This window comes from Sus scrofa, chromosome X, assembly GCF_000003025.6.
Source record: "Sus scrofa isolate TJ Tabasco breed Duroc chromosome X, Sscrofa11.1, whole genome shotgun sequence".
Taxonomy (NCBI): Eukaryota; Metazoa; Chordata; class Mammalia; order Artiodactyla; family Suidae; genus Sus; species Sus scrofa.
Window position 1 is genome coordinate 68472624 of NC_010461.5, and position 27049 is coordinate 68499672.

At 36.0% G+C, this 27049-nt stretch overlaps 1 protein-coding gene and 1 long non-coding RNA gene across 17 annotated transcripts; one reads left to right on the plus strand and one right to left on the minus strand.

Moving 5' to 3' along the window:
• On the minus strand, positions 883-3893 carry LOC106506993. Of its 2 annotated transcripts, XR_001302660.2 has the most exons (4): positions 3658-3893; positions 3190-3308; positions 2651-2814; positions 883-1083 (listed from the first exon to the last, which is right to left on the minus strand). It is a non-coding gene; the product is annotated as an uncharacterized LOC106506993 (long non-coding RNA). The 2 variants fall into 2 exon arrangements; XR_002340618.1 differs by lacking the exon at positions 3658-3893 and having other exon boundaries at positions 2651-2798; positions 3190-3298.
• ZNF711 (zinc finger protein 711) lies at positions 2889-26706 on the plus strand. Of its 15 annotated transcripts, XM_021079911.1 has the most exons (12): positions 2891-3213; positions 4943-5070; positions 5496-5626; positions 6068-6324; positions 6717-6821; positions 12665-13228; positions 17839-17994; positions 18685-18822; positions 20796-20933; positions 21790-21837; positions 23378-23521; positions 24019-26706. In XM_021079911.1, the coding sequence occupies exons 5-12, from the start codon at positions 6743-6745 to the stop codon at positions 25194-25196; spliced, it is 2445 nt and encodes an 814-aa protein (XP_020935570.1). In that variant the 5' UTR covers positions 2891-3213; positions 4943-5070; positions 5496-5626; positions 6068-6324; positions 6717-6742; the 3' UTR covers positions 25197-26706. The 15 variants fall into 15 exon arrangements, with proteins under 15 accessions (XP_005673799.1, XP_005673803.1, XP_005673801.1 ...); XM_005673742.3 differs by lacking the exon at positions 5496-5626 and having other exon boundaries at positions 2889-3213; XM_005673744.3 differs by lacking the exon at positions 6068-6324 and having other exon boundaries at positions 2890-3213.

Genomic DNA, 27049 nt, shown 5'->3' on the forward strand with positions numbered 1-27049 from the left:
TGACACCACAATAGCATATTGAGTGTAGTTTATCTTATTGTATGCTATGGGATGACTCACTTCTCCCACCACTTTATTCCAACTGCCAAGAAATTGCATTATGTACAGCACACCTAGTATAGGACCATATAATTTACAAAGTCTGACTCTATTTTATATCAACCCAAAGCAATTACAGTGGTACTATCTGGTGTCGATGTGCTTGTAAATACAAATGTGAGAGTTGATAATGTATGACAGTGTTCACTTACAAAGTGGTCTTCTAAATGATCCTGAATATACTTATATTAATTTATTTTAGATGATTTCCTTGGGAAACGGTCATGTGACAGTTACAGCAAGAAGGTTGAGTTTTCATAGGAGAGGATGAGGTTAAAGGGAATATAGCTGATGACAAACCGACTCTAGAAGCATATGAGGAAGAAGAGACAGCAACATGTGGTTTCTAAATGTACCATAGCAAAACACTATTAACTGGCCAAGATTACCATGGGAAGTAGAGGAAGTGAAGTGAGCGAGCTACGAAACAAAGCAAGCTACAAATTACAAAGAGTTTATAGCACCTAACTAATATTATTGGTCTGGGGCTAATGTGAAAATGCCAAAAGCTGAAGCATGAATATAAAAGCAACAATTATTATTTAAAATAATAGCACAGGAGTTCCCGTCGTGGCGCAGTGGTTAATGAATCTGACTAGGAACCACGAAACTGCAGGTTCGATCCCTGGCCTTGCTCAGTGGGTTAAGGATCTGGCGTTGCTGTGAGCTGTGGTGTAGGTAGCAGACGCGGCTTGGATCCCACATTGCTGTGGCTCTGGTGTAGGCCAGCTGCTACAGCTCTGATTAGACCCCTAGCCTGGGAACCTCCATATGCCACGGGAAGTGGCCCTAGAAAAGGCAAAAAGACAAAAAAAGTAAAAATAAAAAAATAAAATAATAGCACAACCATCCTTAACATAGCATTTAATTACCCTTAAAATAAATATTGACCAAATATCTAAAAGACATTGGATGGTCTTCCACATTGTTGCCCAGCTGGGAGTCCCACAAGTCTCTTCTCTTTGCCCGAAAGTCATCCTGGACCTGTAGTGGGAATTGACAGCAATGTTTAAGCAGGGGACTGAGATATAAGTTTTGTTTGTTTTGTTATGCAAGTGGCCTCTGTGGTGGTATAGACTCTACACTGCAAAAGATATCAAGCCTAGTAAAGAGAGACTTGGAGCAGAGAAATGAGTTAGGAGGATATTTCACAGTTGTTAGCTGAGGGCCTTAACTGAAGTGAAAATGGAAGAGGGAGGCTTGATTTGATGATTTCTAATTTCAGGATATGATGGGCAAACAGACACAGAGGAACAGTTAGGACAGTGTTGCAGTAATCCAGGTAAGAAGGGATGTGAACCTGAACAAGGTAATGATATTAGGAATGAAAAACAAATGGATGAATTCCACAGATATTAAGGAAGTATAAGTCTCAGGACATTTTGATGGACCAGAGAAAGAGGGAGGAGCAAGGATGATCTTCAGGTTTCAAAAATTATCTACCACAATGTATTGTTCACAAAGTTTTGTTGATGTAAAAACCCCACATGTATCCTACTGGAATTATTACTGGGAGAAGACCTTTTAAATAGTATTTGCCAGGGTATCCAATACAGAAACATGTCATGTATGGAAATACACTGAAAAAAATACCTTTCTTCATCTAGGAGGGAAAATGAAAGTGTAAATAAATAACACCTATAGGAGTCGGCAAACTACAGTGCACAGGCCAAATCTGTATGGCTGCGTGTTTTTGTGTGTGTGCGTGTGTTTTTTAATGGCCTGAGACTAAGAATATTTTTTACATTTTTAAATAGTTTTTCAAAAATTTAGAGCTTTTTTTATGACACCTTAAAATGACAAAATTCAAACATCAGTGCCCATAAATGAAGTTCTACTGGAACACAGACATGCTCATTTGTGTAGGTAATGTCTAGGGCTGCTTTGGGGCTACAATTGCAGGTTTGAATAGCTGTGACAGAGACCCTATAGCCTTCAAAGCTGAAAATATTTACTACTTGGCTCTGTTCACAGACAGCTTTCGGACTCCGGATCTTGTATAAGCCAGACACTGTGCCAGGGCTTTCAGCTCGTGTCTCCTCTACTTTTCTCAAAACCTTTAGTGGTATAGTAGGATATAGACACCTGGAGAAAATATCTAACCAATCGAGAACAGTAACATGTTTTAATTGTAGAATGCTCAAATTACTTAGGCAAAGGCAATGTTACCTTATTCTTTTTTTTTTTAAAGGATCGTACCCTTTCCCTGCTTCAACACTGCTATTCATTCCAAATGCTCATTGTACTAAAGCTAAATTTTCAGAACATAAGGCCCTTTGCAAATGTAACCTATTAGTTACATCTCATCACTCTTTTCCCTACTCATCACTACTGAATTTCTCACTGTTCTCCCATTTTGTGCAGACACAAGCTGAAAGTGACACATTCAAAAGCTATTTCGTATTCACTCCATTTAGGTCCCCTGTCCACCTTTCCCTTCTATGATTTTTCTTTCTTCATCGAATTGTCTACCATTACGAAATATAAAAGGAATAAAGGAGGAAAAGAGGGAAACTGTAAAACACAAGAGTTTCATTTGGGGGAAGCATACCTCATCACTCTGGTGAGCTTAATTGGTCAAATTCTAGTGGGTAGGGCTGATTTTTTTTTTAACGTTGTCCAACATCTATGAGACCTTCAGTGAGTGGCCATTCAGTCATTGATTTTCCTCCTCCCGCTCTTTCTCTCCCTTGGGAAACCTGGAAAACAGAAAATCTTCCCACGGAAACTCCTTAGGGGCGCACCAAGACCTAGGCCTGCGCACTGGGGCTCTCGCGGCACCGCAACCTCAGCTTTGCAAGTCCGCGGGGTCTCCCTGCAGAAACCCAGCGCGGGCTTCTCAGTTGACCGCGTGCGCGCGCGTGCGCGCTCCCCCCTCAGCCCCCTACCCTGCAGCAAGGGGAGCGTGACGTAATGCAACCTCAGCATGTCAGCCCCGATATAAAGGAGGACGAGGCGGCGCGCCTCCCAGACGCAGAGTAGCTTGTGATTGGCTCGAGCTGCGGAACCTCGGAAACCCGAATGTGAGGAGCTTACGGATCCACAGCTGCCGCCCCCCCGCAGAAATCCCGAGCGCGGTCAGAATCTTACTGGCGGCGGCGGTGGCGGCGGCAGGTAAGGAGATTCCTGAAGAGGAAGTAGAGGGACTCGGGTCCTCTGTGCTCACTGTTGCTCGCGTGAGGGGAGGAGAGGCTCACACCCAGCACGTACTGTAGGGCAAAGGGAACAATGGAAGTGGCGTCTAGTCCCTAAGCGTTCCCTCCCCTCGGGCAGACTGTTTGCCTTCCGCAGCAGCGGATGGCAGGAGGAATTGAGAGAATTATTTCCCCCTCAGCCGACCTCTTCTTCCCCGAGGCCACAGCACCCGGGGACAAGAGCCGTCGTGGAGGCCGTCGGTGGTTTGGGGTGATGGGAAAATGGCGGAAAACAAAACGGTGAAGTGAAGAATGCGGCGGCCCCCTGGTATTTTCTCTAGGCGACCTCCCCCCATATTCCTCGCAGTCGCACCCCGCCCCCGCCCCTCCCCCGTCCCCTCCCCCGCCCGCCGCTGTTGGTAACCTTGGAAAGCGCGAGGGCTGACGGCGTTTGCGATAAGGTTGCACCGAATCGGGCATTTTAGGAGCTAGGGAGCCGTCAGAGCCTGGGAAGGAGAGGGCCGTGTGCGGCGACTGTCGCCTCCGCTACACCACCACCATTTTGGTTCCCAGCCGCCGTCTCCGGTGTAGCGGGGCAGAGGGAGAAGGGGGATGAGGGGTTGGGCAGCACGGCGTGGGTAGCAGCGGTGGCGACCGCTGCACCGAGTGAGAGGGAGGAGGGGAAAGGGTATTCTTGTTTCTTCGCTTTCTGCCTTTCCACTGCGAAGGTTCTCTTGTTCGGTTGACGATCCAAGCGGATGGGTAATATATGGGAGGGCGCGTGTGTACGTTTTGCTCAAAATGATTGAAACTTGGCATGATCGTGGTAAAGGGAGACCTATGCGGGAAGAGGGTTGCGTCCAAAGCTGCAATACTGCTACTTGCCAGGGCTCCTTTGTCTCCGATCTCTGCAAATACTACTTTCGCATTCTCTTCCTCTGCCGCCTTAGGATTTCTCTCCGGCCCCTCACCCTATTTACATCATCGAGAAGCTGGATCATGAATGAGCTCTGTTTAGAGGAGACAGATGAGAGTAGAATGGGTGGGTGGGTGTCTTGTTTTGTGATTTCTGCTCCCCGTATATTGATTGAAAGATGTTTACTTGAAGAGTACTTGGTGGTTACCTCTATTCAATAAAGCTGTAAAATACACTCTTGAGAAGACTGAGTAGCCTGTTGGCTATTGAATCCTTAAGACACTGCTGTTATCGTAGCTCATTCATTATTGATCTTATTGAAACTTCCTATATGGGAAAAAGGTGCTCCAGTTTATTTGTTTAGTATTCTTACAGTGTGATACTTCCCGCAATAGTTGCACTATGTGTTAAAATTTATACACTTCATTGAGCACTAGTGCAGATTTTCCCCCATGGATTTGGCAAGGATAAAGATTGCCCTTGGTTGGTTCTTCACTTTCCAAAATAAGATAATGCTAGTGATTTTTAAAAATACGCTTTAGAGAAGATTTTGGTTTAATCAATCGGTTGAATTCTAAGTGTAATAGAATTGCTTATGTAGAACGTTGGTTATATCATTGTAGGCAGTTGTTTCTTTTGGAATCCCTTCAGTTAGATTAACAGATTTGAGCATGTGAACCTTTCTCAACCTCACCCTGCACATTAAAGTGTAAGGACAAATTCTTAAGTTGTGTAAAAGATTTGGTTTAAAATGTTTTAAAATATGTAATTGCGAATGTACTTTTTATAATAGGTAAAAAGAACGTTTTTCCAAAGAAAATAACATAGTGCAGAAGGAAAAATAACAAAAAGTGCTGCAGATTTTATTTTACAATATCTAAGTAAGGAAATCTACAGTTTCTTCAAGACACTTGGATTAAGGTGATTATCAAATTACTTAATGTTTATCTTAATAATTAAACAAAATTAAGTGTTTAAAACATTTTAAAAACATTTTTAAAGCATTTGTAATTGTTCTGTTATGTGATATATTAAGTTAATTAGTCTAATTAAATTTGAAATAGTACACTGCTTTAAATGTTAAAAAAAATTCCTTAGCCATTTTAATTTATCTCTGTGAAGACTCAGGAAGTTTATTATGAACACTCTTGCCCCATTTTAATTTATCTCTGTGAAGACTCAGGAAGTTTATTATGAACACTCTTGCCCCCACTTGACTTCCCTTTGAAAGGTAGAAAACAATGTGGTATTTGAAAAAAGATAACAAAATACAGCTAAGAATTTCTAAAAATGTGTAATTTTGCTCACATATAAAGTAATTTTGTTTGTGTCATTTTGAAACACAGATGTCACCTACTGCTGTAGGATTTTGATTTACATGTTGATAAAGATTACTCTGTGAAAATCTTCTGCCTCCTGTACACCTTCAGAACTTTGAGGCAAGGGGAAAAAATCTTAGTGATCTCCTGTACTTAAGGTTAGATTATGTTGTCTTACATGGCAGCTTTCTAAAACTTTCTGAAACTTAATCTTTTCATCTTTTGTGCAGTATAGCCCAATTTATTAAATATTCCAAACTAAAAATGAAGGAATGTTTTATAAAACTGATAGATTTTTTTGGGTTGATTTACTTAGACTATTATGTTTGGAAGGGAAATATATATGTAGTTGCAAGAAATATGTTGAGTGACAGAATCTGACTTGGGGTTCCACACTATCTGGTGATCTTAAATATAGGATAAGTCATTTGGAATGAAATAGGTTGAGCCCTTGCTTTCAAAACAAGCACAAAGCTAGCGTGACTTTATTGACTATTAATGAAAAAAAAATCGGTTTTACAATTCAAGTAAAAGGTATTCTGAAAGAAACAATTTGCTAAATGTTTGTATGTGATTGATCTTATCTCTACCATATTTAGGAAGCAGTCATGTTTCAGGAGTCCTCAAAACTGTGAGACAAGAGAATGTAGTAGAGTGAGGCCAGAAGTCCTTACTGGCTCAAAGAACTCCGGGGAAACTGGGATAGAACATTTTGCATTATAAGTAGAACCCCCCGGGAGCCAGAGGTGAAACAAGTTTATCTGCAGAGCTACGCTGCAGGGCTGATCTGGGTCTGGAAGAAATGGATGAGAGCCACTGGATGAAATTCACTAATACTAGACACCTGAGTCCTCTAGTAATGTATACATATCCCAACTATTGTCTGTTGTCATCTTGTTCTCCTTTTTCTTCTTATATAACCTATTTTAACTGGAACCTCAGTGCTACAATTTTGGGTTTTTTTTGTTTGTTTGTTTGTTTGTTTTTGCTTGCTTCTATCACTTCCCTATGGTTCATCACCCTTACTATACTATTTCTCCGTTATCTTTGATTTGCTTCCACTTGGCCCTTTTATTTATAGTTGTCACATTAAAGCATCTAATCAAGGTTTTTGCTTGTTTTGTTTTCCTTTGTAATGAGATTTGCACACCTGGTTGAGAGGCACATTTTCAGTTGCATTTCTTTCTCAAAACAACTGACTTTGGCCTAAATGTATTTAAGCTGTTTTTAAAACCATTTCTTTTACAGAGATTTGTGAATGAATTTTGCTAAGTATGGATTCAGGTGGTGGAAGTCTTGGATTGCACACATCAGACTCCAGAATGGCCCATACTATGATTATGCAGGATTTTGGTAAAGCATTTTCTTTGTCATATATTTGTTTCTTTTTTAAAAGTCAGAACATACTAAATATCAAAACTATGTTGGGGAAAGAGAGAATTACAATGACAAATTGTTCTTTTGCCAGGAAAATACATTTGTAGGGCTTCTTTTCTTTTTTTTTTCTTTCTTTTTTTTGGGGGGTGGGGGAGGCTACCCACAGCAAATGGAAGTTCCTGGGCTAGGGAGTTGAATTGTAGCTGCAGCTGCCAGCCACAGCCATAGCAATGCAATGCCAGATCCGAGCAGAGTCTGTGACCTACCTGCACTGCAGCTCACAGCAACACCAGGTCCTTAACCCACTGAGCAGGGCCAGAGATTGAACCCGTATCCTCATGGATAATAGTCGGGTTTGTTACCACTGAGCCACAGCAGGAACTCCTATAAGACTTATTTTCTTAAAGTAGCTCCGTATGTCAGTAGTCTAGTTAAAATCATTCTTATAATTTCGTGGGAAAGTTGGATAAGGAAACTTGGAATATTGTGGTTTATATTGTCATTGGAAATGAAAAATTCAATGCATAAATACCTACATCAGTCCTTATATAGGAAAATTGGTGTTCTAAAATACATTTTAAGTTGCATTGTTAATAAAGCTGGAAAAAGAAGTACTTCAGACATTTCAAACAATTTAAATGCTTATATAGCAATAGAGGAATATATTGCACTATGATATTAATTATATTCTGATGCCATATCCTCAAAATTGTTCCCAATAGCATTATATTCTTTTTTCCAAAAAGAAAAAATTCCCTGCTTTTGTAGCCAGGTTTTTCATTAGCCTCTTAACAGTAGTCATTTCAGTAAAGATTATAAGGCTCCATTGACTGTCAACAAAGGAACTGAATTTGGGCAGGGTCCATCTGAATGATAGAAGAGTGATATCTAAAGAGACAAGGATAGGTGGTAAGAATTAAAGAAAAGATCAGAGTGAGAGTAGACAAATAGCAAATTGGAATAAAAAGTAAACAGAAGCATGAGATATTGTGGAATTGTTAAAGATGAAATTAAGAATGGAGGATTACAACAAGTAATACTTTGCTCAATTAAGAACATGCTCCATGCTGTACAGTGGAAAAATAAATAAATTAATTTTAAAAAAAAAGAACATGCTTCTACTGGAGCAGCAGGTTGAGGATCCTGCCTTGCCATTGCAGTGGCAGGCCTGGGTTGCTGCTGTGGGATGGGTTTGATTGCTGGCCTGGAAGCTTCTGCACGCAGCAGATTCAGCCAAAACAAAAAAGAAAATTCTCTACTATTTGTAGATAATATGGTAGAATATGTTATTTTGTCTCATGTTGTAAAGCCCACAGTAATAATGAGAGTCAGAAGAACTGGATTCTAGCCTTTGCAGTCCTATTACTTATCTGTATAAACTTGGGCAAATTACTTAATTCACTTTTATGGGTGGGTTGGACTAGATAACATTTAATATCCTTTCCAGTTCTCGATTCCTTGATGTTTCTGTCTGATGTGGTGGGAATGAAGATGACTGTGTAGTTAATTGATTAAATAGAAAGGAATCATGGATTCCTGAAAGAGTCTGAAGTGAATTGCATTGATTATGAACGACTTAGAAGTGACTTTAGGTTTAAAAAGTATAGAAATAAATTCTAGAAGGACAGAAGGCTGAAGAGTAAGAGATTTCACAAATTTTGTGACTTCTTTGCTGGAGGTAGTTTTTCAAATACTGGAACACTTGAAATTCAGTTTGGTAAATTAAGTTTTGGTTGAAATGTGAACTCTTAATTTTTTACCTTTTAAAAGTAATATGTTTTTAAATGGAAGAGATACAGTGTTTTGTCCATTTAATACAAAATGCTACCTACCTTGTAGCATCTGGTAAAGTGCAAGAATCTCCCTCACTCCTAAAGATGTTGCCTATTAGTAAGTAAAACTCTATTCCTTTTAAAGATCAAAAAAATGTCTGATTGGTGCTGGTGAATATTTACTTGGTATTCCTCTTACCTTCCTTTCATTTGTTCCTCTTCAATGTCTTGAATTAACCCCTTATTAGATCTAATACTAAGCTTTCCAAATTCTAAAATTTCATTAGAAAATACTTAAATTTTCTTTAAAGTTTTGGCAAATGTCAAAACTTGGATATCTGTGATCCCATAAATTAATGGTATTGTTGAAACATAAGAGTTTAGTATGGAGTTGTGGCTCAGCAGTAACAAACCCAGCTACTATCCATGAGGATGTGGGTTCGATCCTTGGCCTCACTCAGTGGGTTAAAGATCTGGCATTGCCATGAGCTGCAGTGTAGGTCGCAGACGAGGCTTAAATCTGGCATTGCTGTGGCTGTGGCATAGTATGGCAGGTGAAGCTCCAATTCAGCCCCTAGCCTGGGAACTTCCATATGCTTCGGGTGGGGCCCTAAAAAAAAGCAACAACAACAAAAAAGAGTTTAGTGTATATAGGTAGAGCTAGCCAAGTAAACACATTATGTGTTACAGGATTTCTAATTCTATAAGATTTTTGGTTGGGATGAAATGGCTACTATGTTAAGAATCTGAACTATTAATTTAATTCAAAAATGCATTGGAACAATTTCCTCTGAAGGATAGGTCAGAGTTTAAATTTTAGAGTAGTATGCTTTATGTAATAACTTTGTGCATGTCTCAGTGTAATAGTTGTCCTTGGAATCTGTGCCATTGCATTTAATTTTGCTTAAAATTTTATTGCTGAAAAAGTCCATATTGCTTTGAGACTTAAATAGAAAAATAGCCTTAGGTAGTGACCCAAGACAAACCCAACAAATACCAAATTTTATGCTGTCCTGGGGAAATTTCAGGTATTCATATTTAAATGAAATAACTTTATTAAAAGAGAAATGGTTGAAACGATGATTTGTTTCTTATTGTTATCTCGTTATGTAATTGGTTTCACATTTTTAAATGATATTTTATATAATTTATAATTTGCTACCTAGTGAGATAAATTTTTAATGCCCTTTAATGGTACTTACCAAAGGCCTTAAGATTTAAATGAGTGACTCTCTGGTAGGTCTTTTTATTCTCTTTTTTACTATTCTCTTAGTAGTGACTCACTTGGTTAACCCTACAAATTTCTTAAAAAACAATCTCTAGAGTAAGTAAATTCTATTCTCCTTGTTTAGACAAATAAAAATAAAGCTTGTCCAGAGTAAAACAATGAGTTCAGTTCGCACTTTGAACCTTGGTTAAGCTTATTTAATCTCTCCAAACCATAGTTACCTCATAATTAAAATAAGGATAATAACACTCACCTTATTACACAGTTCTGAGGCTTAAATGAGATAACATATGTAAAAGTATTAGGTTGCTTGGTACATGATTAGTTCTCAATAAATATAGCTAGTAGTGTATAGCTAAAATAAATGACTTTGTTTAAAAATTCAGTGGAATCTAATAGATAAGCTGATAAGAGGAAAGACCAAAATTTAATAAAAGTCATCCTTGGATCTCGGTCTCAGTAATCTGTTAGTACTCTGGGGAACTCGTCAATTCTTGATCTAGGATCCTTAAACGATTTCGTTCAAGGTAAACAAGCATATTTAGATTTTTTTTTTTGGTTTAGATCTGACTAGGTAAATTGCATAGTACTTATTCCATCTCCTTAGAATCCTCCCAAACAGGTTAATCTGAACCCAAGCCCACATTAGCATTATTCTATCTTTCCATCTTTCCCTAGTGTCTACTCTCAAGAACCAAACTACTCTCCAGTAATGTTTTAAAATAAATGGAATTTCCCACAGTTTAAATCTGACTTGTGAAAAGATTTTATAAAATATTAATTTTATTTCACATATATGTAGAATTTCAATACTGTGAATTTTACAGGCTTATCATTTAATTTTTCCTTGCTAAAAATCACATTTCTAGTTCGGTTGAATACTAAATTTGAACCCCCTCCTTCTCCCTGTCTCCAAAAATGGCCAACGATATAACAAGTGAATAGAAAGTACTTGTTCTATACATATCCCCTTTATCTACCAGAATTTCAAGGTTGAGACTGTGTCCCTTGGGCGTAATACAGTAGTATAGGTGAGAGTTTGAGAATAGTGAGAAGGATACAGAAGGGTTGAAAGGAAGATATTCCTGAAAGGCAGCTTTCCCTTTTCACTATATTTTTGTATGTGTTGGGGTGTTATTAATTTAGAATTTAATACAATTTAGCGTCTATATTATGCTTGTTAATAAACCAAATCTTTGTCTACAATGAGGTTTTTTCTTCCCTAAGTCAGATGTTAAAAGATGCTTTCTACTTTTGAATATAGTAATTCTTATAAAGAAGTTCAGGGACTTTTATGTTTATAATACATATTTTCTAATGTATTAAGCTTGTCATATTAACTCAGTTTAACATATCAGCAGCCTTTTATGTTTGTGTGTCCTTTTTATTTGAATTTTAATTTTTTGAAGTGCTAGATTCGCAGGAAGTAGAAAAAATAGTACTTGGGTCCTGTATACCCTTTATTCATCTTCCTCCAATGTTGCCATCTTAAAATAACTGTAGTGCAATATTAAAAACAGGAAATTAACATTGGCGCATTGATGTTAACTAGACTACAGACCTCATTCACTTTTTACCATTTGTATGTGTGTGAGTGTATATAGTCCTGGGCATTTTTGTCCCATATATAGATTTGTGTAGACACCAATGATGATACAGAACTGTTCCATCACCATATATATGCTGTGCCAAAGCGTTCATACATACCCCCACCCTTGGCAACTGCTAATCTGTTCTCTATCTCTATAGTTTCAGAATTTTGATAATGTTATATAAAAGATTCCATTTATATATTATACAGTACAGTAACCTTTGTAAATGACTTTTTTTCATTCAGCATAATTTTCTAGCAATTGACTTATGTTGTTGAACATATGAATAGTTTGCCCCCCACCTTTTTTAGGGCCACACCTGTGGCATATGGAAATTCCCAGGCTAGGGTTCAAATCGGAACTGCAGTTGCCAGTCTACACCAGCAATGCCAGATCCGAGCCGCGTCTGCGACCTACACCACAGCTCACAGTAACGCTGGAACTTTAACCCACTGAGTGGGCCAGGGATCAAACCCGCATCCTCATGGATACTGGCCGGATTTGTTTCTACTGAGCCACAACAGGAACTCGGAGTTTGTCCCTTTTTTATTGCCAAGTAGTATTCCATAGTAAGGATGTGTCAGAAACATTCACCTGCTAAAGGACATTTGAGTTATTTTCAATTTTTTTGCTGCTAGGAAAATAGCTACTATGAGCTGTTATGAATATTCATGTACAGTTTTTTGGGTAAATGTATGTTTTAATATCTCTGGGGATAATGACAGAGTGCATGGCTGCTACCATTACTACGAGAGATCCAGTTTCTCTGCATTCTCACCAACATGTGGTGGGTTTTTTTTGGTTTTTGTTTTTTTTTTGCTCTTTAGGGCCACACCGGCAGCATATGGAAGTTCCCAGGCTAGGGGTCAAATCAGAGCTACAGCTGCCGGCCTTCTCCACAGTCAGAGCAATGCCAGATCTGAGCCGCATCTGTGACCTACACCACAGCTCATGGCAACCCTGGATCCTTAACCCACTGAGCAAGGCCTGGTATCAAACCTGCATCCTCATGGATACAAGTTGGATTCATTTCTGTTGTGCCACAACAGGAACTCTCTTGTTTTTATTTTAACTGTTCTAATTGGTGTATAGTGGTATTTCAATGTGGCTTCTTTGTTTTACTTGAAACTAAATTACTTAATATATTAAATATTAAATATATGTAAAATATATTAAATATAGTACTTTTAATAAAATTACTTTTTTGGATAATTGTTTGTATTATAGTGGCTGGAATGGCTGGTACTGCACATATCGATGGAGACCATATTGTTGTTTCAGTTCCTGAGGCTGTATTAGTTTCTGATGTTGTCACAGATGATGGGATAACTCTTGATCATGGCCTTGCAGCTGAAGTTGTCCATGGGCCTGATATCATCACTGAGACTGATGTAGTAACAGAAGGTGTAATTGTTCCTGAAGCTGTACTTGAGGCTGATGTTGCTATTGAAGAAGATTTAGAGGAAGATGATGGTGATCACATCTTGACATCTGAGCTAATTACAGAAACTGTTAGAGTACCTGAGCAGGTTTTTGTGGCTGACCTTGTTACTGGTCCTGATGGACACTTAGAACATGTGGTCCAAGACTGTGTTTCAGGAGTTGACTCTCCCACAATGGTATCAGAGGAAGTTCTTGTAACTAATTCAGATACAGAAACTGTGATTCAAGCAGCTGGTGTTCCTGGTTCTACAGTTACTATTAAAACCGAAGATGATGATGATGACGATGACGATGATGATGATGATGATGATGTCAAGAGCACTTCTGAAGACTACTTAATGATATCTTGTAAGTGAAACTTAAAGTCTATGATTACTTGGTAGACTGATTTATATATAACATGCACAGGTTTTATGGGATGGGGGAATCTATTCAGTAAAAGTCATGGGGTAATCTTTTTGAAAAATAATTTTTTTCAAAGCTGTTATTGAGGTGCTTTTTTGAATTTTTGCTCATGCTTTTAATTTACTTAGTGAAAATTCATACCCACAATGAAGTAAAATAATGCAGATTATAATCTTAGAACCAAAATATATAATTGAAAGATTTAAAAAGAACATTAGGTGACACAAAATTTTAATGGTAAATGTATATATTTCAAAATGAGAAGTTTATTTTATGTGACCACTGCTTTCTTTTTAATATGGCAGGTACTGGAGTTGTCAGTTCAGTTTTGCTTGGAAATTTAAGCATAATATGACAAGAATGTATAATTAGTTTTTTATTAAGTACTTGAAAAGTAAATCAACTCAGATTTTGTTCTACAGTTCTCCCCGTTTATTTTGTTTGTTTATATATGTGTATAGTCTATTTAAAAATATTTTAACATATTTTAAATAACGTAATGTATTTATTTCAGACTGCCTTATAATGTCCTTAAGACATTCTATCTGAATGAGGAAGATAGAAATATGTTGTTCTCATTTTAAGTGGTAGATTTCAGTAACAATAATAAAAATCTCATGATAAGTTACTGATGGAGCTTGAGGATTAAGTGGGTCTAGTCTTTATAAAATTTGAAGGGATCATGCTAGAAGGAGTAAAGGTTAGATGGAGACTTCACTTTTCAAGGGAGGATTTTTTGTTCTTTTCTTTTGAAAATAATAGATGATTGGAAAGTGCACTATCAGGTGGAATATGTGTATGTGTGTATAAAGTGATTGTATGTTATATATGTGTGTTTTGGTGAATTTAAAACTACAAACAATTAGATTTAATTTGTAAATATGACTCTGAAGTATTAACTTTTTTCCTCTATAAGCACTTTTGAAAGTGAATATTTACATTGTTTTTAAGGGAATGATTAGAGCCACTAAAAGAGTCTCTGCAAATGTTACTACTTTTTAAAAAATTTATATGAATTACTAAAGCAACTCCATAATACATCTTAATCTAACCTGACATTTAAAAAAAAATAAAAACTATGGTTATATAAAATGGTGTGGCAAAAGTTAGAGTCTTTCTGTACCAAAATAAATTCAGCATGTCATTAAAAGCATACTTGTCAAACTAAACTCTTTGGTTTAAAGTGATCTAAAATTTAAAAATCATTTGTTGTGATACAGCTCAACATATTTTCTATGATTTGATTCTGCAAGTTTTTTAAGAGTTTTTAGAATATTTATCTTGATCTTACCATGTATGTGAAATGCAAAGGACTTCTGTCCTTCAAGTCTAACAGAATTAGACTGAAAATTATAAAGAACATTGTGTTGTTCAAATAATAGTATTACTGCTGTGGGGTCATTTTAGGGGTAATTTGGAGTGAGATTAATTACCTCCTTAATTATTAAAGAAACAGCAACACTTTTTAAAAAATCCCTTTAAAACAATTTTTAGTGTAGAAAATAGAGGAAAATTAAATATTTCTTATACCATTTATTTTCTCACCACCCAGATCTTTAACCAATTTTATAGTGGTTAAAATTTTCAAATTGGGACTAGTTACTTTTTCATACCATTTTCATTTATTTTCTTTTATTCTATTTTGATTTAGTTTTTCTTTTCTTTTTCTTCATCTCTTAATATTCAAGTCAGGTTTTTAACCTGTTAGTTTCTATTGACCATTGAATCTGTCAGGAATTAAGAGAATAAATTGCCAGGAAAGTGCTCAATGTTATTTTTTAAAAGTCCTCTTTTTTTCCCAGGATACCTTCAAACTACCCTAAGAGATAAAATTGAGGACTAAAACATTTTTATTTTGTTCCTGAATTCCCGACTATTCCAATAAGGAGTTCTTATCAGCAGCTGAGTTTTAGTGGTAGGGAGTTTGTCTTCTCTCAGTCTCTGCGGTCCACCTCAGTTTTTTCCACTTTGAGACCAAATGTCACAATTTCCTTTATATTAGCAGATGGTTAGTCTCTTGCACTTGTAACTGTATCTGTCTAAAGTTATCCCAGATGTGCTTTTTTTTTAAAAAAAATACTTAACACCTAAGACATTTATGGGTGGTGGTTTCCTTTGTGAAAAGCTTCACTGGAGGGAGGGTCTTTTAAATAATGAACTGATATAATGCATTCAAATTTTTTTTTACCTATAAAATCAGTTTATATTTCTTTCAGGAACATAATTTTGTATAAGGCAAGATAAGTGTCTGGCATTGTCACTGCCATGGCTTGGGTCGCAGCTATGACACAGGTTCCATCCCTGGCATGAGAACTTCTGCATGCCTCAGGTGCAGCCAAAAAAATTTTTGTCAAAAAAATTAGTAATAGGGGCTGTGATGAAGTGAAAATATTTTTCTATTTTGATCATTTAGGTGTTCTCTTTCTAGACGACTATATGAACTCTTAGTGTGGAAGCATTTATGTTTAATCACAAAATTAAAATTACTTCGCAGTGCAGAAAGAATTTCTAAAGTGTGTTGTTTTTCACCATTTTGAAAGGCCAAACGAATATTTTTGAATTTGCATGTATCAGATTTGAAATTGAGGTAGAGAAAATGTAGACTTTGACCCATTTAGATCTTTCTGAAATTCATATTTTAAGAGTATAAAATTAAAAACTTTTTAATGTCACATAGTTTTCACTAGTTCTGGAATTGTTTAGATACAGTCAGAGGCTTCATGATTTTATGTTTCATATTTGATATTACAATATATATGGTAGGGAGGAACAGATTTTCAGTTTAGATTACATTGTTTCTGTAGGGACAGGACGAGCATTGAAATTAAAGAATGGCAGACATACTATTTGGGGGAATATATTGTTTAATATTTATATCCAAGAACAGACTTTATAAATGTAATATATTCATTGCATACTTTGTGCATAATAGTCACTTGAAACTAAATACTATTCTTAAAGAATCAAGTTTAAGTACCCTTAAAATGTAAGTAATATTATTACTTTACTTTTATATATGATTTTGAAGCAAAGCATACATGGCAAACCTAGAACTATACAAGATTTCTGATTAGAAGTTGTCTTCTATTGACTCAACAAGAATTAGAAGTATTTACTAAGATTTTATTTTTATGATCTCTAAAAAGTCCTTTTAATAAAATATATTAGGTGTTTTCTCTCTTTTTTAATACTAGATATCATATGTTAATTGGTTTTTTTACTGCTATTTGGTAATTGTTTACATCAGCTTATGTTACGAGTACCAATTATTTTATAAGTTTTCTGTTACTAATTTTGGTGTTATGATTTAACTTAAAATGTTGAATGTGGAATTCCCATTGTGGCACAGCAGAAACGAATCCGACTAGGAACTGTGCAGTTGTGGGTTCCATCCCTGGCCTTGTTCAGCAGGTTAAGGGTCCGGCGTTGCCTTGAGCTGTGGTGTAGGTCAGGCTAAGATTTGGTGTTGCTGTGGCTGTGGCATAGACCAGCACCTGTAGCTCCTGTTAGACCTCTAGCCTGGTAACCTCCATATGCCATGGTTGCTGCCCTAAAAAGCAAAAAAAAAAAAAAAAATGTTGAATGTGATGGAAGATTATTTAATCTTTCCCCAAACCATTTTATATTATTTTATTTTATTTCTACACCACAGTTCACAGCAATGCAGGATCCTTAACCTGCTGAGCAAGGCCAGGGATCTAACCACCCCCTCATGGATAATAGGTTCATAATCCACTGAGCCACGACGGGAACTACCCCAATTTTAATTAAAGCTGTGTGGTTAAGAATATTTTACATATATAAATTGAAATCTGTGAGTAAGTTTTTAATGTAATTGTGGTCATGTAGTGTATCTGCCTTGTAATCACTTTTAATGGTTGCATGGACCGTCGTGGCTCAGTGGTTAATGAATCCGATTAGGAGCCATAAGATTGCAGGTTCGATCCCTGGCCTTGCTTAGTGGGTTAAGCATCCGGCTTTGCTGTGAGCTGTGGTGTGGGTCGCAGACGCGGCTCGGGTTCCATGTTGCTGTGGCTCTGGCATAGGCCGGCAGCTACAGCTCCAATTAGAACCCTAGCCTGGGAACCTCTATATGCTGCGGGAGCGGCCCTAGAAAAGGCAAAAAGGCAAAAAAAAAAAAATTTTGCAAAATAGGTCATTAACATAGTAGGGTGGCGTTCCCATCCTAGCTCAGCAGTTATCAAACCCGACTAGCATCCATGAGGACATGGGTTTGATTCCTGGCCTCGCTCAGTGAGTTAAGGATCCGGTGTTGCCATGAGCTGTGAGTAGGTCGCAGATGTGGCTTGGATCCCGTGTTGCTGTGGCTCTGGCCGGTGGCTACAGCTCTCATTGGACCCCTAGCCTGGGAACCTCCTTATGCCATGGTTGTGGCCCTAAAAAAAAAAAAAAAAAAAAAAAAAAAAAAATCAAAAAAAATAACATAGTGGGTAGGTGGTTAATGCATTATTTTACATTGCACTCATGCTTAACACCAACTAAATGTCAGTGGTACTTTTTGACTGAAGTAGTTTCCTATTCATATTTTCCAGTGGATGATGTTGGGGAAAAATTAGAGCATATGGGGAACACACCATTAAAAATCGGCAGTGATGGTTCACAAGAAGATGTTAAAGAAGATGGATTTGGTTCAGAAGTAATAAAAGTGTATATATTCAAAGCCGAGGCTGAAGATGATGTTGAAATAGGTACAAAGACTAAATTTAATTTATTTCTATAATAGTTAGGAATTAGAATCTATATTTTCTGACAAAATTCTAATGCCTTCAAAGTACAACTTTTTCATAAATTTCTTTGAGTATGAAATATTTTAAAATTATATGTAAATATAAAGCAGGAATACAGACCAAGTTATGCTTAGATTATTTCAAACATGAGTAGAATATTCCAGTTGAAATATCAAAAATTTGTTTCAAATGAGTAGAGGGGATTTGGTTGAGAGTAGGAAATGATGAGTATTTAAGGACAGGCTGGAGGCAGACTGCTTGGATTTTAATCCTAGTTTCTGGCATTTAATGAGTGGCCTTTGGTAAATTACTTAGCCTCCTCCTGCATCAGTTTCCTCATTTGTAAAATGGCCGTAATAGTATAGCCTTATAAAGGTATTGTGAGAGTTAAATGGGTAAATACATGTAAAAGACTTACTTAGTGCTTGGCATATACAAGTGTGACGTTAGTGTTAACATTTGTTGTTGAGGATGCTTGATAGTGTAAAGTGCAACTTTTAAGAAAATTCTCTTGACATTTAGAAATTTATGTTGGAATATTTGGGGGGGATATTTTTCTAAAAGAAAATACTTTTTATATATCCTCCTTACTAATTTAGGGAATTATTCCATGATTAGTGATTTTGACATGCATTTTATTTACCTTTTAAGGTGGAACAGAAATTGTTACAGAGAGTGAGTACACCAGTGGACATTCTGTAGCTGGAGTGCTTGACCAGAGCCGAATGCAGCGGGAGAAGATGGTTTACATGGCAGTTAAAGATTCTTCTCAGGAAGAAGATGATATCAGTAAGAAAAAAAGGCACTGTAATGACTTATCAGTAACCATCATGCATTCTTTTTTAAAAAGTAAAGCAATCTCAGATTCAAGCACTACCTAGGAACAAAATTCAATACAATGTCTGACCCTTCAGGTTATAATTTAAAAAGGGAAGAGTCTTTTTGACCATTCGTGCATGTGTATTGTTGAAATGAGCAAACTAAAAATACTGTGTCTCAGATTCTAGGGATACAGAGATTAGCAACATATGGTTTCTGACTGTAGTAGAGCCCACAAATACATAGGGAATTACTGAGACTCTCCTTTGTGTGTGTTATTGAATATGTTGCATATATATTATTTAATTCTTATAACTCATCTCTGAGGTAGGTGGTATTATCCCTGTTGTATAGAAGGAAAAAAATTGCTTAGGGAAGCTATACAATTAACCAAGATCATTCCAATATTAAGTGAGGAAAATAGGATTTGAACTTGTGTCTGCCTAACTCTGCTGCCAGTGTTCTTTGCTCATGGTAGTGAGCACTGTTGACTTCTCTGAATGTAGCAGGGGGAGGGCTAACTGGTTGTTCTGCCACTGAGGGATTAGGATTAGCTGAGTAAGTATTCTTCCAAGTCAAACTGCCAAGATCTTTACTTGTTAGGCCTTTGATGGTCTCCAGCTTATTTCTGCTTAAGGTTTCTTGGGGCTGGGTACCAACAGGGTGAAAAAAAACCTCATGAGATTTTCTTTCCTGCCATGATACACGTTTCCTTAGAAGACATTTTACTCTCTGCCTACTTTTTCCTCACCTAGAGTAGGACTGCAGCCCTTCCCTAAGGCTTTTTCTGTCTTGCCATGCTGAGACAAAAACTACTTTGTTTTTTCCTAAGGGGCAAGAGCTCCACTTCAGTGCATTATGTTGACAATAGTTTTACCTGTGCACTGTGATCCCCACTCCGCAAATTTCCTTCCCTGAAAGCCATGGGGAGCTGAATTCCAATCCTGAACATGAATAATAATAGCAGAGCTGAAAATCTCAAAACAAATCTAGGGGATACATTTAGAGAGAAAGAATTAAATACTTTCTATTTGATCTCTAAATTATTTTTTTATTTATTGATCAGTAAAAATAGGCACAGTAGAAGGTGGGATTATTAATAGGTTAAATTCCATGGGGATGTAGAAAATGTAGATCAGTGTCTCTTTCTGGTTAATTGAAAGAAGGGAAAACTAGGAGGAGAGGGATAACTTTTTTCCCATATTTTCCCCATGTTTTCCAGTAGTAAATAGAAAATCCCGTATGTGAATGAAAGGAAAAGCATAAATTCAAGTCAGTTTTTTATTTAACAGGTTAAATTTAAATGGATTATTTCACATAAAATATACATATTGACCCTCTGGTTTAAATATTTTACCCTAATACTGTATTTTTAAAAAAATATCTCACTTAATGCTTTTGTCTTCAGTAGGATCTCTGAAAATTCTGCCTCTTAATTGGTTCCACATATACTTGAGTGCCTGCATTTTATATAATACCTATATATGGTTTTACTTAATTTGTAATTCTTTTTTTAGTTACTAGTATTTTTTACTATTTTTCATTGCATGTAAAGTACTGCATATAAGTTACAGTATGTGGGATAGCATGGGCCACTTTCTTGTATTAATTGTATGGAAAATGCTTTCTGAATTCCAAAGAACTATAAGGCAGAATTATGGAATACTTCTTTTCTTATAAATTTGTAATGTTCAGTGGACTGTAGAATCAAGTGCACATGTTTTATATACTCTAAAAGTCATTTTCATAGTACTAGGTTCCAAGAGGAGAATAGGAATTTTATAAATGATTGTCTCATAGTGGCATTAGCCTCCAAAGTGCCCAATATAATTTTAAAATTAACTAAATAGAAATCTTGAAAGTTGAAAGATAATTATTTGGAAATTTTTACCCATTTATTAAATATTTGGGGTTATAAACAAACAATTATTTCTAAAATTTAGGTTGTGCTGAAATAGCAGATGAAGTTTACATGGAAGTCATTGTAGGGGAAGAGGAAGGAACTTCTCTCCCTGAGACTCAGCTTGAGGACTCTGATGTTAATAAAACAATTGTCTCTGTTGTCTGGGCTGCGGCATATGGTAGGACACTGGCATTTTTTCACCTGATAAGTACATAACATATCTATTTGATCAGTCTTTAGGTCATTAAATATGCTGTGCTAATGCCCCCCCCATGAGTTGGCTAATATTATAAAATGTTTTGCTGTGGACTGATTCATTTCTAGTTATTTACATGATTTTCATACCAGTATGATTTTAAATGAACCTTGCTTAATGCATTTTGTTTTTCAGTAGGATTTATTTTAATTCCTACCAGTATAAATGAGAGCCATAAAAAGTTTTATTTTTCTAAAATAGGAATAGCCTTTGAAAATTGATCCTTCCCTTTTTGGAAAAAGTTATTTCATGTATTAAAACCACAAATAGTAAGATATTGGGGTTTTGAAAAAGAACAGAAATCCAGGTGTGCTCTTCTAGGAAGTACATAATGGAGGGTAAATTTAGCAAGCTATTTTCTCCCTTTCTATTGTATCAAATTCCTACTTAATTTACAAGAGGGTCCAGGTATACTCTTTATTTGAAAAATTTTGTTGTTCAAATGCATTAATTTATCCTAACTTGGTTTTTCCAAAGGTTCATTCATTCAACAGTCATTTATTGAGCATCTTCAATTTTGAGGGTTTTCTGCAGAAATATCTACCCAGGTTATATTTAAAAAGTAAGGTTGTTCTAGATGTTAGTAGTTCCAAGGATGCTGACAGCAGCCCATGTTTTTGGTGTGAAATTTCCTAATCTATGGAAATGGAAGAACTCAACAACCAAAAAGGTTTAATCCAAGGAACGGTGATCAAAGTAAGATTTTATAGATTTAGATGTGATCCACTGGTAATCATTATAGTCAGTCTATCAGTTTTTAATTAGTCTTTTTTTTTAGGAGATGAAAGAAGAGTTTCTCGAAGATATGAAGATTGTCAGTCATCAGGTGAGAGAGCATTGTATATGAGATATAAGCTAAGTAGCTGATTTTTTATACTGCTCAGTAGATAGTTATTAGTTTGTGTGTGCAGACACATTTGGTAGACTTTTACTTGCCTGGTCATATCTAGTTAGTTATAAGAGTTTATCTCTTTGGGGAATTGATTAATTTCTATAGAGACATAATGTGTGTTGCTCTGTGAATGCAATTCATTTTAGATTTACCTCAAGACACAAATATCAGGCTGTTCACTGCATGGGCCATGAAAGGTTACTATGGAAAAAATTACAAAATAGCAATTACTCTGACATGAAAGTAAAAATTATCCGTAATATCAACCACTTGTTAAGTCTTCCTTGAGGAGAACGTGTTTTCTAATTTCTGTGGCAATCAGTAGATTTATATAGCTGTTACATAAAATACGTGTTAGCTTAATTTTTTTTTAGTTTTAATACACTTCATATAGTGTACTTTATTCCACGGTTTTCTTTTTATTTTCTTAAGCAAGGGGACTTTTTCTTATGATAAAGTCTCTGACCTGTTCTGTTTCTATCCTTAGGAAATATTCGACTCTCTAAATTTAAAGGTAGATTTCGGAGTTCCCGTTGTGGCGCAGTGGTTAACGAATCCGACTAGGAACCATGAGGTTGCGGGTTCGTTCCCTGGCCTTGCTCAGTGGGTTAAGGATCCTGTGTTGCCGTGAGCTGTGGTGTAGGTTGCAGACGCGGCTCGGATCCCGTGTTGCTGTGGCTCTGGTGTAGGCTGGTGGCTACAGCTCCAATTCGACCCCTAGCCTGGGATCCTCCATATGCCGCAGGAGCAGCCCTAGAAAAAGGCAAAAAGACAAAAAATATATAGATAAATAAAGGTAGATTTCATGAGAATTAATCAGGCATATATGTCATAGCATTTAAGCTAAACAGTTTCTTAGGTCTACATTTTTAAACTAAATTGCATAACACAAGAGATTGTGAGGACTGCAATTTTATTAAGTACTTTATTCTGTATATACCGATCCCACTGAAATTGTGGTAAATGGCCTGCCACATTTATCTTGATACTTAAAAAAATCAATCTTAATACTTTTAACATTAAGTAAACTATTCTAAAGCATAAATAACAAGAAATCTGTTATTCGTCATGTATTACAAATAGTCACCATGATTTTATTGGTTAGTTGACAGGTGTAAATTTCTTTGCTAAATCTCTTTCATTTCGTCAGCCTTCATTGGTGAGAAGTTGATCTGATGCCAAGATTTTGTTTAGGGTCATAAAATTCAGTTTCTTATGTTATATTCACCTTATTAGTTTATTCCTTTAGAGTGAATAAATTGGGATATTTTAACGTTATTTTCATATTTAAAGTGTTTGCATATGTTCATGTGTGTGTAATAGTACAAAATAGAGAGAAGAAGATTGGTGTACTTTGTGAAATTTAGTACTGCAGCGGCAACTGAATGCCATGTCCTCTCTAGTAATTCATCTAACCAAAGCCAAATAATTACAAATAGGTATAGTTTAATGGTGTATCGATTTTTTTTTTCAGGAAATACTTTGGACTCAACATTAGAAAACAGAAGTAGTACAGCAGCACAATACCTTCAAATTTGTGATAGCGTTAATACAAATAAAGTCCTTAAGCAAAAAGCTAAGAAGAGGAGAAGGGGAGAAACGAGACAGTGGCAAACAGGTAAAATAGTAATACATCACTTTATGTGTGTTATAATTAATTTAAATATGGAAGTATTTTTTGTAACCTGAGAATATAAGTCAGATGTTTATAGTGTAGTACTATTCCCATGTACCTGTTTGGGTTTGATCTGTTTTTTTTTTTAATGTTTTACTGGTACACAATAAAACTGTGCTTGTTTGTTTTTTACCTAAATGATGTTGATAAGCGAATTTTCAGGTTGATTTAACAATAAAGGATGCCTGTTTCAAGTTTACAAAGTGCATGTGATAGAGCATTTTGGTAGGTAAGTTGTCTCTAGTAGAGTTCTGCTTATTAACTTTTTTAGTGAGCTGCTTTATTATAAATTGCTTTTAATGTGCATTTTACCTTATGGGGTTTTATTAACTAGTATAGGTCTCACATTGTGAATGTCAGCTAATTTTGCTGCCTTTATTGTAAAACCCTTTAAAACAGTCTGGCCAAATGTCACAACTTCCCTATTTTTTTTTATCTAGCTGTTATAATAGGCCCTGACGGACAGCCTCTGACAGTATACCCTTGCCATATTTGCACAAAAAAGTTTAAATCCAGGGGATTCTTGAAAAGACACATGAAGAATCATCCTGATCATTTGATGAGAAAAAAATATCAGTGTACAGATTGTGACTTTACAACTAACAAGAAGGTGAGTTTCCATAATCACTTAGAAAGCCATAAGCTTATAAACAAAGTTGACAAAACCCATGAGTTTACAGAATATACACGAAGATACAGAGAGGCTAGTCCACTGAGTTCAAATAAACTTATATTAAGAGATAAGGAGCCGAAGATGCACAAGTGCAAATACTGTGACTATGAAACTGCAGAACAAGGACTGTTAAACCGACATTTACTGGCTGTTCACAGCAAGAATTTTCCTCATGTTTGTGTTGAATGTGGGAAGGGCTTTCGACATCCTTCTGAACTCAAGAAACATATGAGAACCCATACTGGTGAGAAGCCATATCAGTGTCAATATTGTGTCTTCAGGTGTGCAGATCAATCAAATTTGAAAACTCACATTAAGTCTAAGCATGGTAACAATTTGCCATATAAATGTGAGCACTGTCCCCAAGCATTTGGTGATGAGAAGGAGCTTCAGCGCCATCTGGATTTGTTTCAAGGACATAAGACACATCAGTGTCCTCATTGTGACCATAAGAGTACCAACTCAAGTGACCTTAAGCGGCACATCATATCTGTCCACACTAAGGATTTTCCTCACAAATGTGAGGTCTGTGATAAAGGTTTCCATCGTCCTTCTGAGCTCAAAAAACATAGTGATATCCATAAGGGTAGGAAGATTCATCAGTGTAGGCACTGTGACTTTAAAACATCAGATCCATTTATCCTCAGTGGTCATATCCTTTCAGTTCATACTAAAGATCAGTCATTGAAATGTAAAAGGTGCAAAAGAGGGTTTAGACAACAAAATGAGCTCAAAAAGCATATGAAGACTCATACTGGAAGGAAGATTTACCAATGTGAGTATTGTGAATACAGCACTACAGATGCATCTGGCTTTAAACGACATGTGATATCAATACATACAAAAGACTATCCACACAGGTGTGAATTCTGCAAGAAAGGATTCCGAAGACCATCAGAGAAAAATCAGCATATTATGAGGCACCACAAGGAGGCTCTTATGTAATAAGATCAATATATAAAGAAAGAAGCTATTTAGAAAATATGACATGCTACATGGGAAGATAATTTCATAAACTGTTTCACCTGATTATAAAGCTTGATGTTAAATCTTAAATTTACATTTCTTTTATTAAAGATCTTAAGATATTTGAATTGATGGGGGACCTCATAGCCCTTTGAAATTGCCTAAAGATTTAAGGAGCACCATAGAATGGTTGCAGAAAACCTTATTGTCTATTTAATAGTATTATATGCATAATTAAACTAGAGGGGAAGGGCAAAGACAACCACTTGATTTGGCTGATCATACTAGAGACAGTGTTTCTGAAAAGATCATACCTAATTGAGTTAGTGATGCTTTGCTGTAGCAAGCAAGCCTCACTTTTATGCAGTTTTAGAAATGGGTTGGGGAAATAAAATGCAGTCATCCATCAGTCACTTAGTCATTGAGCCTTTTATATGGTACCTGGAAATTGAATTCCAGAAATGGCAAAAGTTTTGTGTATTCATTAAAAGAAATTTCCTTGGAAAACAGGTTAGATTCAGTACTTTTTAAAAGAACTTCAGAGCTGCTAAGATTTTATGGTGGGATAAGATGTTTAAAATATAGCATTTTGTGAAGTCTAAAGTGAAGTCTAAAGATTAAAGTTCCCCTTTTTTTGATGTTCAAGTTGATAATTGTTCAGTATGGCCTATATGAAAAGAGCATATTTGAGTTGAATGTGGCTTTCTAAAATGGATGCAACAGTAGTGTTGCAAAGTTAGCACTATATTTCTTAATGATCTAAAGATTAAATTGAGAGAACACAGTTTTCTTAAATATTATAATGTTTAGAGGTTTTTTTAGGAGTCTTATTAGCAAGTATGATTGTTCTAGTCTTACTTGCTCTAATGTTTAAAGGTGCAATTTTATGCCATTGAAATTTTTGATTTTTAAAATCTATACCATGTTAACATGCATTTTCAGTATGAGGCAGTATTTATGCAGTATTTAACAAAACATTATGCTGCCAATAGAGTTTGAAGGTGGATATTCAGTTTACAGTGTATAAATTTAAAATATGCATCCCTTTAACAATGCTTTGTGTTAGCATGCTGCAAATCAAAATGGCGCTTAATATAAAAAGCTGGTTTAGGGAAATTTAATGAAAATCCTGTTCATCAATGTAATGCATATGATGTGTACTTTTAAGTTTTAGTTGCTTCATGTTTACACTCAGCTGTTCAACATTATTAAAATGTAATTTTACTTCATGCTATACTGTGGCTTTGTGTTTTCAGATAATGTTCACTTTTGTTTTTGCACCAGATAAGAATCAGTTCCTTGAGAGTAAATTTTTTATCTTTCTTAACTTCAGAATATTAAATTTGGAAAATCTAAAATTGTGTGTCATGTGGTTGTAAATGATGTACACGCTGTAAAATAAGATTGTCACTGTTACGTGAGATTATTTCTAAATGTTACTCATTGAAATGAGCATACAATAAAAAGCATTTATTGCATTTCAAGGTTTTATGAGTTTGTTTAAAGTGTTGTAATGTTCATTCTTCATTAAAAGAGTTTTCACTTTAAAATTGATCTTAGGCAGTTTGGCCTGCAGTTTAACATCTTATAGAATTTTGTTCATTAACAACTTGAGCTAGGAATTTAAAGTTACAATGTCGACAGCATGATTATTCCTCAAAAGTTTGTGTTTTTGCTAAAACCAAAATGGAATGCTTTAAAGTTGCCCATCTTAAGACTTGAGACTTAGAGAAGACTAAAAATTCTAAACCTGCTTAAATAACACAATCCTGAAAAAAATGAATATAATTATATTCCCAGTAGGCCAATACATTCAAAAAGAAAAGTATTTG

What these genes read in the sequence shown, in the direction of transcription:
- ZNF711 (XM_005673742.3), top strand. Translation starts at nt 6,743, where the DNA reads ATGGATTCAGGTGGTGGAAGTCTTGGATTGCACACATCAGACTCCAGA. An exon ending in TGAAGATGATGTTGAAATAG is followed by an intron (nt 17,995 to 18,684) that starts GTACAAAGACTA and finishes TTACCTTTTAAG; the next exon opens with GTGGAACAGAAATTGTTACA. An exon ending in AACGAGACAGTGGCAAACAG is followed by an intron (nt 23,522 to 24,018) that starts GTAAAATAGTAA and finishes TTTTTTATCTAG; the next exon opens with CTGTTATAATAGGCCCTGAC.